We start from the raw sequence: 19,519 nt of genomic DNA, 5'->3' as shown, positions 1-19,519 counted from the left end.
CAGTGTGCTCTGCAGACACTGCAGACAGATGCATATATTGGGACAGGACATTATTTTCTTACTAATTTCCCTTTTTATTATTGTTGATTTTCTCCTGAACAAGCGGCCAAAAAGGAGAGGGATGGGGTAATCTACTGGAGTTCAGAAGGGTGGAAGGCACGAGTCCCGGCAAGAACAGGGAGAAGCTGGCAGTTGTGAGGGAGGAGATTCAGGACTGTGGCTGTAGAGTACGGAGCACACTGGTAGGATGCCGGATGGCCAGAGCCCTTGGGGGAAGTTGCCCCTTGCACAGACATCCTTCTTTCTAGGTCATCTCTGAGTAAACGGAGGTGGAATAGGGAGGGAGGAAAACAGGCTGAATCAGTCACACCAGGCACGACTGTCTGGTGGAGGGTCAGGATGGACACTCTCCAAGGTCCTTGAGTTTTGTATCTCCCATGGGAGAGTGGAAGTTTTGGGGTGCAGACTGCGTATGGTGAGCTCTACTTCCATAAATGAACTATACTTCCTTTCTAAACAATGTACCCCCCCCCAAACTCCTTCCTTATTCTTTAAAAAATTTGGAAAGTTTTCCCTCAGTTCCAAACTAGCTTTGGAGCCCATGACACCTCCAGACTCCTTGCTGAGCAGACAGTGTCCATTGTCTCGTGACAGTCATTCAACTCGAGGTTGTGCTGAAGAAGTGAAGTGCGGCACATACTTGTGCAGCTTGTAGCATGTCAAACTCGGCATCTGAGTTCAAGGCGTCGGCTCCCAGGCCCCCAATGACAATCCCCCGATGCAGCGGGAGCAGGTGCTGGAGCTCCTGTCCACTTCATGGTTTTGCTCCTCAGCTGTGATCGCTAGGCCCTCCTGAAAGGACAAAAAAAACCACACCCCCGATCCTGTTAAAGAGTGGGATCCCAGGTGGAGCCTTCGAAGCTCTGCATCCAAGAGTTCGGAGCTGCAGCTCCTCTCCATCCCACTGGCCCCCCAGGCCCATGTCCAGACCCCTCCGCTTGCCCTTGCCCTGGTGGGAGAGAGCCAGATGTTGTTGCTTAGCTCCTGAAAGAAGGAGAGGGTGGCACAGAGGGCACAGAGCATTGGGCACCCACATATAGAGGGGTCCATCCCCTTGTATATCAAGGCTGTAGGGTCCCACCAGGGCCTCCTGGATCCCCTTCAGCTTCTCACCCCAGAAGCCTCTGACTAGCCTGAAGTGAAGACAGAAGAGCACTCCCTCCTTCTGGAAGAAACTTTGGTCCTGGGTGGTCTCCATATGCACAGTAGAGAATAAACATCACAGGAAGCTTTGACTTCGTGGAGCCACCAGCTTCCAGATGGTCTGCAATAAAAATGTACATTTCAGCTCCAGCCCCAAAGATCCTTGACCTGTCTTCCCTTTACTTCCAGAGTCGAGCAGAAATGGGCATGGATTAAGAATCTGGAGACCTGAGTTCTGCAGAAGGCTCTGCTGGAAGCTTGCAGTGTGGCAAGCTGGGGAAGTGCCTCCCGTTCTCTGGGCCAGAGTCCTCATCTGTGAGTGAGGAAGTGCAGCCAGGTGAGCTCCTGTATCCCCTGGGGTGGCCAAACTAAATTTTACTCCAGCTGTCCTTCCTCTCACACCCATCCTGTGGCCCTCAGATGCCTCACCAGCTCTGTCTCTTGGTCAAGGAACTTTCTTCACTGACAAGGCCAGCAACTGCTGTTGGCCCTGCGGTGGGTAGAGAAAGGGAGATGATGGGAGGCACAAGGGCACACCTCCCTCTAGTGGGCAGGGGACTGTAATGCAGCGCTGGGAGCTGGAGCCAAGGCGTGTGTGTGCACGTGTGCGCTGCAGGGAGCGGGGCAGAAGATTCACTCTTTCCACTCCGGGAGAGGATGAGAGAAGATTCCTGGAAAGATATCTTCCCCTTTCTTTTAGGAAAATTAGGTGGGGAGTAGGTCGGCTCGCCCCTCTTGCCTTTCCCTTAGAGGACGGGACAACGGGGTTTGGACTCTGATTCTCTCTGCCGGTAGCTTGGTACCAGCGCCACCTTCACAGGCATGCACCTGTCAGGCTGCACAGGGCCCCATGCTCGGTTTGGTGGTAGGGTGTCGCCATTGTGAATAACTCTTTTAAAAAATATTTTATTTATTTATTTTTAGAGGGAGGAAGGGAGGGAGAAAGAGAGGGAGAACAACATGGGTGTGTAAGAGATACATCGATCAGCTGCCTCTCACACGCCCCCAATTGGGGGCCTGGCCCACAACCCAGGCATGTGTCCCGACTGGGAGTTGAACTGGCTACCTTTCTGTTTGCAGGCCGGCACTCAATCCACTGAGCCACACCAGCCATGGCTTCGTGAATAATTCCTAATAATATTTTTTTGAACAAGCCCTGTATTTTCATCTTGCATGGGAGCCCAGAGATTATAAATATAATCTATAAATATAATCTAATTTATAAATATAAATCCCCATTCCCGACCCTTGCCACGGAGAGCCCCCAGCGGGTAGCCGGTATGGGGTTGAGTTTGCCAGAAGTCTCCGGCAGTCATCGGAGGACTGAGTCCCTGGCCCTACCCCTTGGACTCTCTGAACCACTGGCTCTTTAAGATCTAGGTCCACTTGGCAGAGAGTTGGGGAGTGATCAGCTAGCTACTCCAGCAGTTGGAGAGAAAAGGAGCTCCCTGAGCGGGGAGAACAGGTCTCCCTGTTCAAAGTGTGGACTCCCCTCAGGAAGGGGTCCAGTCTCTCCCTTAGCCTGAAGATGACTCCCTGGAGTGGATTTGCAGGCTGGGATCTCAATGGATTAGGAGATCGGTCACACCCTACCAGCCACACTCGCCCCCAGGGCTACAAGCTCCGCCCCCAGGCCACAAGCTCCGCCCCCGACAAACCTAAGCCCCCTCCTCTCGCTTCCTTAGTCCCGCCCGCAGCACCTGGGCCCCGCCTCCGGAGCTCACTGGGTAGTCAGCTTTACCACTCAGCCCCGCCCCCGGGCGCCGAGCTGCGTCTGAGTTCTCCAGCTCCAGTAGCGCGGGCCCCACCCCAGCAGCGCCTGGCCTTTCCTTAGCCCCGACGTCCGCTGCCCCGGGGTCAGACCCTTCAGTGTCGTCAGTCCCTCCACTTAAGCGCTAGAATACTCGTGTTCTTCCGGGAAGCCTGGGCTGAGCTTGGAGTAAGGGACAGTGGTGTCCAGGACCCTCCCAGCTCCTCCTGCTTCGACATGACTTCAACCAGTGAGTACCCACCAGGCACAGGGAAAGATGACCAGGGCAGGGTCTGGCGTCGGGTGCCCATGGAGCTCTATTCCTTACAGAATTTTCTGACGGGCATCGAAGATCCTGCAAAGGGGAAAGGAATACACTCCTGGGACAAACAGAGATGGTGAGACAGAACGTGAGAGCTCCACAGGCAGAGACGTCATCCTGCACCGCGGTTCAGCTCTGGGTGGGTTTAGCCCTGACCTGCCTGCAACAGCGTGGTGGAGGCTGGGGCTAAGGGCTGGGGGAGGACCCACTTAAACGGCCCAAGGAACCCGCGGCTGGGACCCCAGTCATTATTACGTCCTTCCCAAGTCTGAGGGACCCCCCTGCATCCCACCCACCATGTCCCCTAGTTTGGGAGAGGGGGCTCTGGGCTTGAGTTCCTCACTTTACCCATTTCTTTCCTTGGCTGGAGAAGGGGGTCTTTGTGTCCCTCTTGCCTTCTAAGACTTTGGCCATCCTTTCTTGGCCATCACATTACCCAGTGAGGAAGAGGAGAGTCCTCCAGCTTCCCGCACCTTGGACAGGGAACAGTGCTGAGGTTTTGGATGTTCAGGGAGTTTTGACGCTTGCCACCCACTGCCCCTGACAGGGTTATGCAGTGGGAGCCTTGTGAGTGTCATCTTGGTGATCTTGGAGTCTTTCGCTGGGTCTATGGGACAGACACATCCCCCTGCTTGCTCCCACACACCCGCCACAGGACACTGTCTCTGATCCACTCTGCATGATAAGCTGCCCTGACCCAGAAATTGAGCGAGAATGGAGGGCTGGCTTCAGACACTAGTGGGGCAGGGGGGACTTGAGGTTTGGGTTTCTTTTCATGTTCTAAAGGCAACAGTAATCGTCCGAAGTGCAGAAGTGAGTATTGTGACTTAGAGAAGATAAACTGCATTCCACGTACCTGAGCAGGTGCACAGGTTGGTGGTGATGGTAGAACATTACACAGGCACCGAGAGACAAGAATGAAGAGCCGTGATGTGCTGACCTCAAGTCCTGGGGACCCCAGAGCCATCTCCACCTAACCAAAGGCCTGTCCCGCCCAAGACAGTCTGGGTTTGCTCTGCATGGCCCCAGGGCCAGATTCGGGACTCAGGGGAGGAAGGAACAAGGAGGTAGGCTAGGTAGAACCAGGATTTTCCAACAGCGGTTCCACCGTATTTGCTTCTGTCCTGATAGCAGGGAAACTCTCCAGTACATCACTTACTCTCTGTCTCTGAGAGCGGGTACTCTGAGATGTAACCTTTTCTGTAGGTAACTCAAAGTCCATGTGATGAGTATTATGCCACTGCCCAAAGGCAATTGTAGGGAGAATCATTTGTCCATGCAGGGCCATTTAGAAGACACCAAAGCCCGACTGCAATGCTTTTTGAATCCTCGTAAGTACTTTTATCATGTTCCTTGACTGGCATTTCCACTGCTATTATTCTGACTGTCTGTAATGTGCTTTTTGCTATTTCAGATATACTGCTTCTGACCTGTTGTCTGCAGGAAACCATAGTTCCAAAATTATTAGAACTCCATGTAAAGTAAGATTAAAAAAGTAAACTAAATAAACAGGTGCTGAGAGCATGCTCCTGTGAACAGAGTGCGTGACCCTGAACTGTTTGTGTCACATGACCCTTCTGGACTCTGTCCACATGGCCCCTGTGCACACTTTGTTCCCCCGCCTGTCGTCGCTGGTACACTGTCCTGTCAGGTCCCCAAGGATGGGCCCGTGGCCTCCACATCTTCATGTCTGCAGTGCCTGCCATGGACTAGTAACTCAATAAATGTTTGTTGAAAGAATGAGTGGACTGTGGCGGCATTTGTTTTGGCAGCTGGGGCACCTTCTTCTGCTTTGTTTGTTTCATTCCTGGTTTGGGGCAACATTCCTCCTAGGCAGGTGGGGCTGCTGGGGACAGAGTCCCAGACAGGTGACGTGGACCCGTTTCTAGTCGAAACTCCCCTTTGTCTGATGGGAAGGCACAGTCCCTCTCCTTGGGATGAGCTGCCTGGGTTGCTTCTGATTCTGTTGCTGACATCCCCCACTCTGGGGCAGGGCTCAGCACTGCACTTGAAATGTCTGCACGTGAACCCCAGACAGGAAGGGTGGGGCCGTGCCCCACCTGTTGCTCCTCAGCTGCCTCCTTCGGTTCCCCAGTAATTGGTTTACTCTCTATTCACTTCCTTTTGTAGAGAATGAGGCTTTGTAGGTGCTCTGTAGTTTGTGTGGGAGGGAGGTGTCGGTCTCACTAGGTCCAAAGCTCCTCAGAGAGAAAGAAAACCTGTTTCTTTCATTACTTTGGGAGTTCCTGAGAGCTGGGTTCATGTGCTCCCCCTGTGACTTGGGGGCTCCCTGAGGGCAGTGTCTGCTTTCCACTCTCACAGGGCGGGAGGAAGCTGGTGGTGAAAGGGCTGAGTGAGGGGCTTCTTTTCCCCCACCTTTCCGCACAGGCTACCGGCTCCAGGATGCTGCCTGGGGTGGACAGGTGGGGCCTGCCTCAAGCCTCCCGGGCTCTAGCCTCGGAGCTGGGCCAGGTGTGTGTGGCCAGGCTCTCTTGGCATCTGGCAGGTTTGTTCCTGGCTCCAGAGCATCCTGGTGGGAGAGGCTGATCGTGATGCATGCAGCTCACTGTCACAGTATACACCACACAGACGGGCCATAAGCACGCAGCTCACTGTCACAGCATACACCACACAGACGGGCCATAAGCAGGCAGCTCACTGTCACAGCATACACCACACAGACGGGCCATAAGCAGGCAGCTCACTGTCATAGCACACACCACACAGACGGGCCATAAGCAGGCAGCAAAAACGAGGCCGTCCAGCTGCCTCAACAGGGCCCGAGAGGCATCTTGGGTCATGGGTCCTACGGTCCCTGGTCCCTGGCAGAGATAAGGTTGGGGGTGAAACCAGTTATGCCACCCCTTCCTGCCTGCTCAGTGGACATGTACAACCCCCAGGCCAGGGTGCCGGGGGAAGGGCGCAGGGGCTCCATGGCCTGTTCTAGGTAGGAGTGTCTCTGAGTCTGTGAAGGCCCTGCTCTGTCCCGTCTCCTGTTCTGAGCTGTGTTGGAGCTACAGCTTCTGAAGCCCCTCTCCCACTAAGTTCTGGCTCAGGGACCCCAACTGGCTGGGGTAAAGGGATCTGTCCTTGGAGATGGGAGCCAATGAAGCATCCCCCCGCTACTTGTTCACCCTCTTCCTCTCCTCCTGCCCTTGTTCCAGAGAGGGAAAGGAACTTGAGCCAGAGGGGGCCTGGGAGTAAGTGGTGGGGTGTGCATTATCCAGTGCCTCAGGACTCCTCCTGATCGGGGCTCCAGGCAGAGCTCCCCTCCCTGGATCCTGCCCCACCCTGAGTGCAGTTTGGAGATTTGGGAATAAGTGTCAGGGTAGGGGAACGACCTCCCTGCAGACCTTAAAGGCTTGGTCTCTGCTGCTCAGAACGACAGGGAATCAGATGAGACTCCAGGAAGGGGTGCCAATGGTAGAGGCTCGAGGCTGCCCCTGTTCCCCACCCCTCCACCTCCACGGATCTCACACTCTGTTTCCCAGAGCACAGCCTGGTTCCCGTAGGGGTGGGTGAGCAGAGTGGGCAGACTCCGAGAGTGGCAGGGAAGGGCCCATGGAGGGCGTTGGATTTGACAGGGTTGGGCCAGGATTCTAAGGCCCAGGCCAGGGTGTGGCTGGGGTGGATGGTCCACGCTGCAGCCTGAACCTCCCCATATCCTAGTTTCGTCTCCCATCCCTGAGCACCCCTGGAAGTGGAGAGGCCCATGTCTCCTGAGAAAAGAGGATGGGTGGGGTACCCCAGGAGTCAAACTGAGCCTTCCTGGGTGACGTGAGAGCTCAGCCTTGGATTAGTGGAGGGAGCCTCAGGGATGGACAGAGGAGTGGTGGAAAGGGGGCTGGAGAGGAGACAGGGACGTCAGGATGGTGACGTCAGAGGGACCAGGAGAGGTGATGGATTCCTCTTTGCTGCTCCTTGGCTGGCCACTCAGGGTGCCCCAGGCTCTGCCCTGTGCTGGGTAGAATGCTGGTTCACTGGTTCTTATTTGCGGTTTGTACTGGGGCTCCTACAAGCTTTCCCAAAGCAGCTGTTTCCTCCTTGGAGGCCACACAGGCGGATCACTCTGCATGGGGGCAAGAGATGGTGTTCTCGCCCCTTTGGGTCCCTTGAGAAGCCTGTTTGATGATATGAACATCTCATATAGCCCCTGCTTCAGCCAACTTGGCCTCCGCCCTTTTACCCCTCCTCCAGGAATTTTTTTTTTATTAACTTTGAACATCTAATTTCGCTTACCTCCCGCTCCGTCTCCCACTGAGAGAAAAGAAGAAGGCAAGATGGTAACAGCTCCTCGCCCTTTGCCCCCTGTGTCCCCTCTCCCAGGCTGGAGACTGCCGGCTCAGGACTGATGCCCAGACATTGTCCTCCTTCCTCCAGGCCCCCCCATTCCCCATCCTTGCAGTTTGTCATCATTAATTCATACGCCCTGGCATCCCTAGCAGGCAGACTCTAGTGTCAGGAGCTGAGTGTCTAGTGCCGGGTAGGAGGGGAGAGGAGTTGGCACCCAGCCCAGCAGGAGCACCCACCGCCCAAGGGGTGATGGAGGTGGTGGTGAAGGTCTCAGCACCCGCCCCCTCCTCACTGCTCGGCCACACACAATCAAGAAAATGAACAAGCCCTGACTGGCGTGGCTCAGTGGGTTGGGTCTCTGACCTTTCGCAAACCGAAAGGTCTCTGGTTCGATTCCCAGTCAGGGCACATGCCTGGGGCAACTGATCAATGTTTCTCTCACTCACATTGATATTTCTCTCCCTCTCTTTCTCTCTCCCTGCCCCTCTCTCTAAAAAGAAATAAGTAAAATCTTAAAAAGAAAAGGAGAGAAAATGAATAATAAGAAAGAGATCAAGGGCATTAATAAAAGTGAATTTATTGAGTTGTCCTGGGGTGATATGCTGGGGGAGGGAAACCTGATCCTTCCCCTCCCTCTGCCCCCCACTCTCCAATGAGTGACCCACCCCCAGCTCAGGCACAAGGAGGCCCCTTTACCCCCAAGGGAAAGTGTTCAGGAAACCCTTCAGTAAGTAGAGGAGAGAGCATAGAGACGGAGAGTCCCTGGAAAAGGAAGCAGGGGTTCCCCCAAAAGAGGGCCTAGGGAGAGGCGCCTGCGGCCGAGAGGCGGGAGTGAGGGGGCGCTTCTCAGTGGAGGTGAGAGAAGAGGAGGAGCCCCTGGGACCTTCGCAATTTAACTGCATCCCAACCTTCTGATCGCATCTCGGGCTGGGTCTCACCACCCCTGGTCCCTCTTAGCACCCCCCTCCATTTCAGCCCCAAGGTGGGTCTTGCTGCCGCCCAGACACTCCATGTTGTTTTGCATCTTCTTTGCCTCTGTCCACCACCTTTCAGCTAGGGTCTCCCTCTTCTGCCCAAAGCCCTTCTCATTCCTGAAAGGTCAGTTCAAACGTCTGTCCAGTGAAACCTTAGAGATCAGCTCAGCCCGGCTGGGGCTCCCACCCACAGAAGCACCCAGGTCTGCTCCGACCTCCACCTTGGCACACAAGCCACCTACCTGCTCTGTTCTGTACCCCCACTACCTCGGACCCAGGAGCTCTGAGCCTTGCACAATCTGGGCCCAAAGTAGGCCCCCAAAATAGGCACCCCAAGTATTCCGAGCACCAGTAATAGTGTTGGTTGAAAGAGAGAGGTCAGGAGTTTAGGGGAGACAGAGGAGGAAGGGGGTGGGATGGGGCTGCAGAGGCGGCAGGGGGGTCGGAGCAGGAGAGAGACAGCAGGGGGGAGAGTGCGGGCACGGCCATCAGACCCTGGTGCTGAGGGTGGAGGAGTCCTCGGAACACACGGGCAGCACGGGGGGCCTCTTGCGGGGACGCCGGCTCTCGTCCCGATTCTGCCACACATAGTGGACCAGATAGGCCACCACCAGTGCCAGCCAGCCCCCCATGGTGACCAGAAGGGCCACGTCTGTGCTCCGCCGGGCCCCGCCCCGCCCCGTCCCACACAGCTCTTCCTGCCCTGCCCGCGGCAGAAACTCCTGCCCCACGAGGTCTGGTCGGGCGCCCGGGCCACACACGATGCCCGTCCCAGTGCCCGGTGCCAGCCTCACCTGTCGGAGAACCTCCTGGAGGGCACAGTCGCAGTGCCACGGGTTGGCAGACAGGTTCACTTGGACCTGCAGCCCCACGAAGGCCTCCACGGGCACCGAAGCCAGCCGGTTGGCGGAGAGGTCGAGGTGCCGCAGCGCGCCCGCCAGGCCCTGGAAAGCAGCCCCTGAGAGGTGGGCAAGGACGTTGTGGGACAGATCCAGCTCCTCCAGGACAGGCAGGTGCTGGAAGGCACCGGCTGGCACTGATGCCAGCCGGTTGGCATCCAGGTAGAGCTTGCGGGTGTCGTTGGGGATGCCAGGGGGCACGGCACTCAGGCCTGCCCGGCTGCAGCGGAACGTCCTCTCACCAGCTTCCTCGGCCCTGTAGCAGCCCTGGGGAGGTACCCGGGGGCTGGGCATGGTGCCCCCGGTGCCCATCACCAGCAACAGGGACAGGAGGTGTCTGGCTGGTGGCAGCATGGCCGCAGACTGGCATAGCCCTGGGATGGAGTAGGATCTGGGGAAGAGAAAGACCCTCAAAGAAGGAATGAGTCAAGAGAGCTCCACTCCCCGCTGGCAGCTCTCTCTTCCTAAGGGCTTCCCGTGGGGTCTCTTTGGACAGAGGACCCTCCTTCGGGGGATATCTCAGGCCTGGGTGACCTTTTTGCTTCCTCTTCGGGGTTTAGGGCTCCTCACCAGGCCCTTTGGTTAAAGGATCCCCTGGGCCTGGGACTCTTCCAGAGTGTCTTTGAGTCTGGAGGGCTAATCTGTGAAGTCTCTTGGGCTAAGACCCTCTTGTCATTCTGGGTCTGGGGGCTCTAAGTTCCTGCTTCTGCCCATGGATTGATTTTACTCACTGGAATAAAGTCTTTTTCCACCAACCTACCTGGGCGGCTGCCAGGTGGACCAGGGAGGCCCCAGAGGGCCAGCTGGCACTAGTGTGAAGGAGACAAAGAGGACAGGTCAGTAACAGGACTGCAGGATATGCAGCCTGGCGAGGTGACCAAGGCCCCGCCTCTGTGCCCGTCCGCCCCCTTCCTGCAGCATCCACCCCTCTGCCTGCCCCAGTTTTGTCCTCGCGGCCCAGTGCCTTCCTCCCTCGTCCCCTCCCTCCTCCTCTCAGCATCTCACCCCTGTTGGTGGGAGAGCCTTCTCCTGGGCTGCCCTCTCCCCAGAAGAAGCCTCCCGGCTGCTCCGCTCTGGAGACCCACTTCCTCCCCCAGAAGCCCTGCTTGCTCCGAGCTGCTGGAAGTTGGGGGGGCTGGGGCCTAAGAGTATTGGGTTTCTTGGCATGTGACTCCGGTCCCCGGGTATCAGACACCCGAGCCATGGCCTGGCCAGACGATGCCAAGAGAGGGCAGATGCTGGACCCCGATGAACTCTGCCTGGGAGACCAGGTGCCAGTTCTGTTCCCTGCCTTGGGCTCCCCTCCCAAGGCCTGCTGTGGTCATCTTCCATTCCCCTCTCTCAGCTGGGGGCAGACTCTTCCTTCCGGGACTTCGGCCCCTTGCCCAGGGCCTGGCCGAGTAGAAGGATCCCTGCTTGGCAGCCCTGTGGTGGTGGGGGGGTCGCAGAGCTAGGTGGGTTCCATCTCACATTCATTGCCTCGAGCAAGCCCTCTCCCCTCACCTCCATCCCTTCCCCCACTCTCCTTCTCTGCCCTCTACCACACCCCGTGGTGCCTTCTTCCCTGGTGAGCAAACTTGTCTCAGCCTTTTCCTGGGAACGCTCGTCTCTCTCTGGACGACGCCATCTCTTGGCTCCGCGCGCGGTGCCCAGCCCACTTGCTTGGCATGGAGCACGGTGGTTCAGTTTTAGTTTGTTCTCTGTGCTGTTGGCAGACGGCCCCTCTAGAAGCCAGAAGGGGTTCTTCAAGGTGCCTAATGCCTGGTATGGCTGCCTACCAGTTTTCCTGCTGATTCTGTGTTCCGGATTGGAGCTGACTCAGGTTCCCTCAGTTTGCTGGGGCCCTGGGCTCCCAAGTTGGAACTTTTAACTCTCCTTCCTGCCCAACAGCCAAGGAGGGCTGGGATGATATTCCCCAGGGTTTCTTTATTTTTTTGTCCTCATCCAAGGACATTTTAACATTTTTTTAGAGAGAAAGAGGGGGAGAAAGAGAGAGAAAAATGCCAACTGGCTGCCTCCAGTACATGCCCCGACTGGAGATTGAGCCCCCAAACCAGATATGTGCCCCAACTGGGAATCAAACTCTCACCTTTTCGGCGTATGAGACGACGCTCCAACCAACTGAGCCACACTGGCCAGGGCTCCTCGGGGGCTCTGAATCTCACACATCATTTGCAGCCCAAGCCACCGTGTTGTACCGTCCTCTCCTGATAGTCACCAGGTACTGGAAGAGTGGGGTGTCGCGGAGACTTGCACAGAATAGGCTGGGGTCACATGCTGTGGAGACCTCTCTGAGAAGGAGAGCCTCGCTGGGTTTTGTGAGAGACAAAACCCATCTCGCTGGGTTTTGTGGGTGATCAGATCATACACAACCGCGGGCCCAGTGCAAAATGAAAACGTGGGGCCCCATTGTTCCAAGACTGGTACGAATGTCAAGATAGTGACAGCAGATGGCAAACCCAGTGTAGGGCCCTGCTGAGCACAGGACCTGGCGCCCTGAGCAACTGCACAGGTCATGTGCCTGTGAAGCTGGCCTTGTGGAGGTGACCTTTGAACCAGCAGGTTCGGCAGCATAATGGGGCCCAGAATCAGATGTTAGGATGCCAGGTGATGTCATCTCTGGGGATGTGCTGACTGCTGACTCATTCTCGTGACATTGACAGGGCATTTCTCACACTCGCATTTGTCTGAGGAATCAGGTAAGACGCATTTTCTACACTTGGGCAGGAGAAACGAAACATGTGCCTGTGGGTTGCTTGTTAGTTAGACCAGGCACTGTGCCACTGAAGAAAAACCTCAGTGTTCATTTTGGGATTGTAGCTGAGTGTGGAATAGAAAGCATGTGGAAGGCTGCCCTCTCGCTCCCCTCCGCCGCCGCTCTTCCCTCGCTCAGGGCAGGAGTCTTTGCGAAGGAGCAAGAGTTAAGCCAGGCTGTTGTTGGAGAGAGTTGCCTCCTTTTCAGACTAAGGCAGCTGCCGGGAAAGAGTGGGACTGGGGTACCCAGCCCAGCAGCTGTAGGAGAAGCAGAAGTCGGTGCACACAGGAGAGGCCCTCTTGTGCATGGATGTGGTTAACTGAGGGCGGCTAAGTGCAGTGCTCCGTAGGAAAGGGTGACCGGAGAGGAAGGAGGAACCACACCCAGGATGGTGCGCAGTCCAGGCTGAGAGTTGGCAATGTTGGAACCGAAATTCTTCTCTGCCATTTGTTCGTTCATCCATCCATTCATTCAGTGAGGATTTCCTGCTAGCCCCGTGCTCCAAGCACTGTGCCTGCTGAAGGGGATACAGACACTGTTCTCAAGCTCCTAGATCTGTAGCTGCGGTTAACCCAGCCTGACCAGCCCGCAGCCCATGAGAATCACTTGGGGGAGCTTTCAAAAATCAGTTATGGTGCCCTGGCTGGTGAGGTTCAGTGGATTGAGAGCTGGCCTGCGAACCAGAGGGCTAGTTTGATTCCCAGCCCACACGCCTGGGTTTCAGGCCAGGTCCCCAGGAGGGGGTGCGCAAGAGGAAACCACACATTGATGTTTCTCTCCCCCTCTTTCTCCCTCCCTTCCCTTCTCTAAAAATAAATAAATAAAATCTTTAAAAAATGAATTACGGCTGAGTCTCACCAATTAAATGAAACTCTCTATGAATGGGGTCTGGGCACTGGTATTTTTCAAAAGCTCCCCAGGAGTTTCTAATGGGCAGCCTGAGTTGAGCACTGCCGGAGAGACATGGCATGTCGACACACGTCTCCACAATGCCTTCCTGTGATCTGCACTGTAATTGTGCGCACAGAAGCTTTGAAGCCCAGAGCGAATCAGTAATTGTGGCAGGATCTGCTGGCTGTCTACAGGGGAGACAACGTTATACCTCTACCCTCTTAGTCCTTCCCAGCCAGGTCTGAGAATGAAACTGACAAATGACAGATTAACAGGCAAAAAGCATACACATTCATATGTTTTACATGATGTGGGAGCTCTCATGAGGAAATAAAGACACAAAGCAGTGGCAACACGTGAGTACTTTTGTCCTAGATTGAATAAAGAGAGGCAATTGTGCAAAAGCAACTAAAATATACGAGGAGGCCAGAGGAAGATTAGAGTTACTTTAACAAGGTCTGTTTGTCCAGCCTTCTCTCGCTTTGACTCCCCAGTGAAGGATGCTTCTTGTCTCCTGTACAGAGAGAGCATCTTTCAGGTGGCACTTTCTGTCTCCTGTTTTCTGGAAGAAAGTAGGAGATTGGAAGGCCCTTCTGGTGTCTTTTTTTTTTTTTTTAATGTGCCATTAGCTCAATCCTTGTGCCTAAATGGCATATTTTGGGGTGGCCTATTCTGTCACCCTTCAGTATCTGTTCCTTACCTCTGTCCTTGATGACACACATGGATTTTCTGTCCTCAGTCCTTCATGACGGCACCTGATTGGTCCTTTCCGTTCATTAGAAATCCTGTTCCCCACTTTTCCCAGCCTCTGCTGCAGCCGAGGCTGGCCCAATTCTCATCAATGATATCTAAGTCTGCTGGAGGGGTTTCTGGGACAGTCTTGGATTCATTCATGACAAAGAATGGGCTGGGCCCTCCCTTTCTCCCTATAGCTTTCTCCCTGCTTTGGACCTGGAGGGCAACCTATGGCCACCTGTGACCTTGGGGCAACCAAGCAGAAAGGAAAAGTTAACAGCATCATGGAGACATTGGCTTCTGTTTCACTGAACCACTCAACCAACCCCAGCAACCGCCTACCTCTGGACTCATTAAAAATAACCCCCGGCTTCAGTGCTTCTGAACTTGGCTGCACAGTGGAGATGGGAGGTTTTGAAAACGACTGTTGTCTGGGTCCACCGGGTCTGCCACAGAGATCGTGATCAATTTCATTTGGCATATTTCTGGGGATGGGCTTTTAAAACCTCCTTAGGTGACTAAGAGCACTCTGGGGTCAGAACCATTCCTTTCCTAGTGTTTTTGTTGCTTTCAGATGAGATCATTCTTATCTGATAAGACTAACTTTTCCAGGATAACAGGGAAGGCTTCACCAAGGAGTGAGACCTGAGCTGGGTGACCCTGAAGGCTGAGTTCATCAGCTGGCACAGCAGAGTACGCGCAAGAGCACGAGAAGGCTTGGCTCCTCCTAGACAGTAGGAGAAGGGAATGGAGGGGATGGTGGCAAAGGTTACGGTTAACGTGGGGAGGGACCAGGTCCTTGTGGCCTTGTATAATGTGTAAGAATTGGGATTTGGTTTAGTAGCTGATGGACAGAAGGGTTTTTTAATTGGCTTTGATATTTGGGGCACTTGACGGGCTGTGTGGAGAGTATATTGGTGGAAGAAAGACCAGTTGCAACAACAGTCCAGGGGGAGATGCTAAGGGCGGAAGCCATGGTGTGCGACTGAAGGAGCCGTGAACTGGGTGTTCCTTTCTTTGCCATGGCTGTGAGGTGCATAGGAAAACTCATGGGCCAGGCTCAAGGCCATCAGACATCGGTGCCACTGGGTATACAGCTTTCCCCAAATCCCCTTGGGCCTTTGGTTCTCTGGATCTTACTATCTCTGAGATCCCTTAAGGCCTGACATTCAACGTGTCTGTGATGATGAGGTTGGGAAGAGGCTGAGGCATGCAGGGTCTGCCCATCGAGTTCAGGACCCAGGAAGGTGGACCTATCAGGTCCCCACTCTGGGCAGGCTTCTCCCTTTGAGGGCAGTAACTCCATGCCCCAAAGGTGTGACCTGGAGGAAAGAAATTCAGCAAGCCTCCAGGTCCCTGCTTGCCTGATGTCAGAAGCCCCCGGGGCCATCCTGGATAGAGGGGGATAGTTGAAAGGAAAGGAGGAGGGCTGGCTACTTTCCCTAACGTGTCAGCCGGGTATCCATCTAATGCCAGTGTCTTGGGCAGTTTAGGCAGGAGAGGCAGCAAAGGCCTCTGCTGTTCTTGTTCCTTGTGGAAAATGGCAAAGTGTGTATACCTCATGCTTCCATCCTTGGATGTACTCTCTCCATTATTCAATGTCCACCTCCTGGGCCTCTCAGGCATTGGGGATGCAGAGAGAAGTAAAACATCCTCAGACAACGGGGGAAGATGGACATGTGCACAAATACGGCCACCTGATAGGGAAGGGCTCTGGCTGAAATGTCAGCAGGCGACGGAAGACCCTGAGGACAAAGCGGTGGACTCTGTCTGGACAGCTGGGGAAGGCTTCACAAAGTGACAGGTGAGCTAGGCCTTGAGGGATGAATAGGAGTCTACCAGATGGAAAAGGATCGAAGTAAAAGCATTACAGGCTGAGACAAGAGCAAGAAAGAGCAAGGTGTGTCCTGGGAGCGGAGCGAAGTGCGGCTACCGTCTGGGGTGTTCGGGTGAGTTACCTCTTTCAGCTAACATTTATTGAGAACCCACCATGTGCAGGAAATACAAGTATGAGTAAGAGGGTGGAGCAAGCACCCTGTTAGGGGAAGTGGATGCATAGTGGGTAACAAATAGGGCGCCCTCAGGGCAGGAGAGAAGTCTTATTTATTTATTTACTTATTTATTTACTTATTTATTTATTATTTAATTCTTATTCAAGTACAGTTTTCTGTTTTATATTCCCAGCCCTGCCCCCCACCCAGTGCTCCCCACCTCCCTCCCATTTCCACCCCCCCACCTTAATTATTGTCCATGTGTCCTTTATACTTATTCATGTGAGTCCCTCACTTTTTCCCCTATGATTCTCTCCCCTCTCCCCTCTGGACCCTGTCAGCCTGTTCCATATTTGAGTGTCATTGGTCATATTCCACTTGCTTGTTTGTTCTGTTGTTTAGATTCCTGTTAAAGGTGAGATCATATGGTATTTGTCTTTCACCGCCTGGCTTATTTCACTCAGCATAATGCTCTCCAGTTCCACCCATGATGTCGCAAAAGGTAGGAGCTCCTTCTTCCTTTCTGCAGCATAGGAATTCTATGTAAATTGTCTAAATGTACCATAGCTTTTTGATCCAGTCATTTACCAATGGGCATCTAGGTTGCTTCCAACTCTTGGCTATCGTAAAGTGTGCTGCTATGAACATTGGGGTGCATAGGTTCTTTTGGATTGGTGTTTCAGGGTTCTTAGGATATACTCCTAATAGTGGAATTGCTGAGTCAAAAGGCACATTCATTTTTAGTTTTCGTAGAAAATTCCATACTGTTTTCCATAGTGGTTGTACCAGTCTGCAATCCCACCACAGTGAACTAGGGTCCCCTTTTCCCCACAACCTCTCCAGCACTTGTTTGTTTCTTTGTTTATGATAGCCATTCTGACTGGTGTAAAGTGGTATCTCATTGTGGTTTTAATTTGCATCTCTCTGATAGCTAGCGATATCGAGCATCTTTTCATATGTCTCTGGATCCTCTGTATGTCCTCCTTGGAGAAATGTCTATTCAAGTTCTTTGCCCATTTTTTAACTGGGTTGCTCGTCTTCTTTGAGTGGAGTCGAGTGAGTTCTTTGTATATTTTGGAGATTAAACCTTTGTCTGAGGTATCATTGGCAAATATGTTTTCCCAAGCTGTTGCTTCTCTTTTTATCTTGATACTGTTTTCCTTAGCCATGCAGAAGCTTTTAATTTTGATGAGATCCCATTTGTTTATTCTTTCCTTTATGTCCCTTGCTCTAGGGTACGTATCAGTAAAAATCTTGCTGCGTGGAATATCTCAGATTTTCCTGCCAATGTAGGAGAGAAGTCTTCACAAGGCATCTATGGAAATATAGGGACACATAGGAGAGGGGGGTATCCAGGAATGACTTTTTGGGACAAATGCTATTTCCCAGCTGTGTGACCTTGGGCAATATATTTAAACTCTCCGTACTGCAGTTTCTCATTTGGAAAGTGGGGATAATAACAATGCCCACTTCACAGGGCTGTTGTAGAGATTAATAGAGTTTATACTTGTGAAGCCTTTTCCCACTACCTGGCACACAGCAAGTGCTAAATAGCAGCCACTGTGGTTGTTACTGGAGGAGGAGCTGGTGTCAGGCTGGGGGAGAAGGCGGTCCTAGCGGGCACCCAGAACTTCCAGAGAGGCAGGCTCTGCCAGGGGTGGTCAGGCAACGGGATGGGCAACTGGGGGTCTTTTCTGAAAGCTACCGTTTTCATACACATTGTCTCTTTGATCTGGAATATTACGTTTTTTAAAAAATTATTTATTTGTTTTTAGAGAGAGGGGAAGGGAGGGAGAAAGAGAGGGAGAGAAACACTGACGTGAGAAAGAAACATCTATTGGTTGTCCCCTGTAGGCATCCTCCACCATGGCCCCCAGCTGGGACCAAATCCACAGCCCAGGCATGTGCCCTGACTGGGAACCGAACCAGCAACATTTTTCTTTTCGAAATGACGCCCAACCAACTGAGCCACACAGGTCAGGGCTGTAATATTAAGTTTTCTAAGCTACTTCCCCCCACCCCTGCCCCATGGGAGAAAATATCAATTACCCAGATCAAAGAAAATGCAGTTTCAAGGGTCCCTAAAGAACAACCTCGTCTTGTTCCCAGAGGGAGGTTCTGGCTCCCAGGCCTTGGCTCCCGCCCTGGAGACCCTGGCCGGCTCAGCCCTTTTCCTCTGCAGCCCAAAATAGCCAACCACAGACAGGGCTGGGTGAAGGGGGGAGATGGAGGGCCCACTGGCAATGCGCTGCACCTCCCCCCCCCCCCCCCCCCCCCCCCCCCCCCCCCCCCCNCCCCCCCCCCCCCCCCCCCCCCCGTCTCCCACCAGCTCAGTAGATCTCCCTAAGCGCTTCTGTGCTTAGTATCACGACCCCTCCCCACCACCACCACATGCCTGGGTGCCCCCACCCAGACAAAAACACAACTGCCAACAAAGTTTTTCTCTTCCTTGCGTTTGCTCTGGGAGTCAGCTCAGCATCTCCCCCCAGGAAGGAGCAGGGGGTAGAGAGGAGCAGGAATGAACTGAAGGCGGGTAGAGGGTAGTAAGGGGGGGGCGCATTTTCCCCCTCAGAGGTGGGGGGGGAAGGGGCTCTGTTTCTCACACCCCACCTCCTCACTTCTCACCACTGCCATCACGGCTGGAATGTGTTCCCAGTTTGTCCCCGCCCATGTTTGCCATCTGCCCACACGGGCGTATCTGTGGCAAGCAGAGGCCATGCTGCCCTGCCGGATGGAAACACCCCGAGGCTGGGCAGCTGCCGCCGCGGACTAAGGCACGTGTGGAGGGCAAGGAGAGCCTGCGAAACGGCGCACTGTGTTCTTGAAGCACAAACACATTTCACAAAACATTTGTGAAACATTTCGTAAAACAATCTCCTAGTACGCAGTTTGAAACTAGAGAATGAAAAAAATCACCTCAAATCCCTCTATCCTAACACAAGATCTGGTTTTGTTTTGTTGAATTTCCACATCCTAATAAAGTCGATGCTCAAATATCATTTACATGTGGAATGAGTTTATAAAAGGCAACAGCGCCCTGGCTGGTATGGCTCACTGAATTGAGTACCGGCCTGCGAACCAAAAGACTGCTGGTTCGATTCCCAGTCAGGGCACATGCCTGGGTTGCTGGCTAGGTCCCCAGTAGGGGGCGTGTGAGAGGCAAACACACACGGATGTTTCTCTCCTCTTTCTCCCTCCCTTCCCCTCTTTCTCCCTCCCTTCCCCTCTCCCTAAAAATAAATAAATAAGATTATTATATTAAAAAAAACAAGTATATTGCTGAATTTATTTTAATCTGTCTCTCCCTCTTCTTTTTTTTTCTTCCAACTTAGGTTAAGGAACTTGGATGTTTGTTCAAGTCTTTCTTTTTCTAGATTCTGTTGACTGTAGCCCTGGGGAATGTTCATGCTATTTTCACCCCTGCTTTTTCCATGTAACCTAGCGTTTTCCCACACTGCCGCATAGTTCTCACGACCATTTACTATACGGCTTCATACTATTCCATCCAATGTATATACCATAATATTTTTTCTTGGGCATTTAGGTTGTTTTTGGGTTTCCACTATCATAATTAATGCTGGAACAAACACCTTCACAAATAGTTAAGTACACGGGACACAATTCCTGAAACTACGCGGCCAGAAATGCAGTCATGGATCTGGGGCCCGAATGACTTTCAGCCTGTTGGCACATATTCCCAATTGCT

At 53.5% G+C, this 19,519-nt stretch overlaps 1 protein-coding gene and 2 long non-coding RNA genes across 3 annotated transcripts; 1 reads left to right on the top strand and 2 right to left on the bottom strand.

Annotated features, from left to right (window-relative positions):
* Positions 1-50: 50 nt before the first annotated feature.
* On the bottom strand, positions 51-1,684 carry LOC118978093 (uncharacterized). Its single transcript, XR_005064650.1, has 2 exons — positions 1,174-1,684; positions 51-852 (listed from the first exon to the last, which is right to left on the bottom strand). It is a non-coding gene; the product is annotated as an uncharacterized LOC118978093 (long non-coding RNA).
* Positions 1,685-2,961: 1,277 nt separating this feature from the next.
* LOC118978128 (uncharacterized) lies at positions 2,962-4,977 on the top strand. The gene is made up of 3 exons (XR_005064655.1): positions 2,962-3,203; positions 3,284-3,414; positions 4,690-4,977. It is a non-coding gene; the product is annotated as an uncharacterized LOC118978128 (long non-coding RNA).
* A 3,264-nt stretch (positions 4,978-8,241) lies between these two features.
* On the bottom strand, positions 8,242-10,771 carry LRRC3C (leucine rich repeat containing 3C). The gene is made up of 3 exons (XM_037033353.1): positions 10,447-10,771; positions 10,202-10,250; positions 8,242-9,832 (listed from the first exon to the last, which is right to left on the bottom strand). The coding sequence occupies exons 1-3, from the start codon at positions 10,643-10,645 to the stop codon at positions 9,031-9,033; spliced, it is 1,050 nt and encodes a 349-aa protein (XP_036889248.1). The 5' UTR covers positions 10,646-10,771; the 3' UTR covers positions 8,242-9,030.
* Positions 10,772-19,519: the final 8,748 nt, after the last annotated feature.

The sequence above is a fragment of the Sturnira hondurensis genome, unplaced genomic scaffold (genome assembly GCF_014824575.4).
Source record: "Sturnira hondurensis isolate 20B ecotype Veracruz unplaced genomic scaffold, ASM1482457v3 Scaffold0021632, whole genome shotgun sequence".
Classification (NCBI taxonomy): Eukaryota; Metazoa; Chordata; class Mammalia; order Chiroptera; family Phyllostomidae; genus Sturnira; species Sturnira hondurensis.
This window is presented reverse-complemented; position numbering and strand designations above follow the sequence as displayed.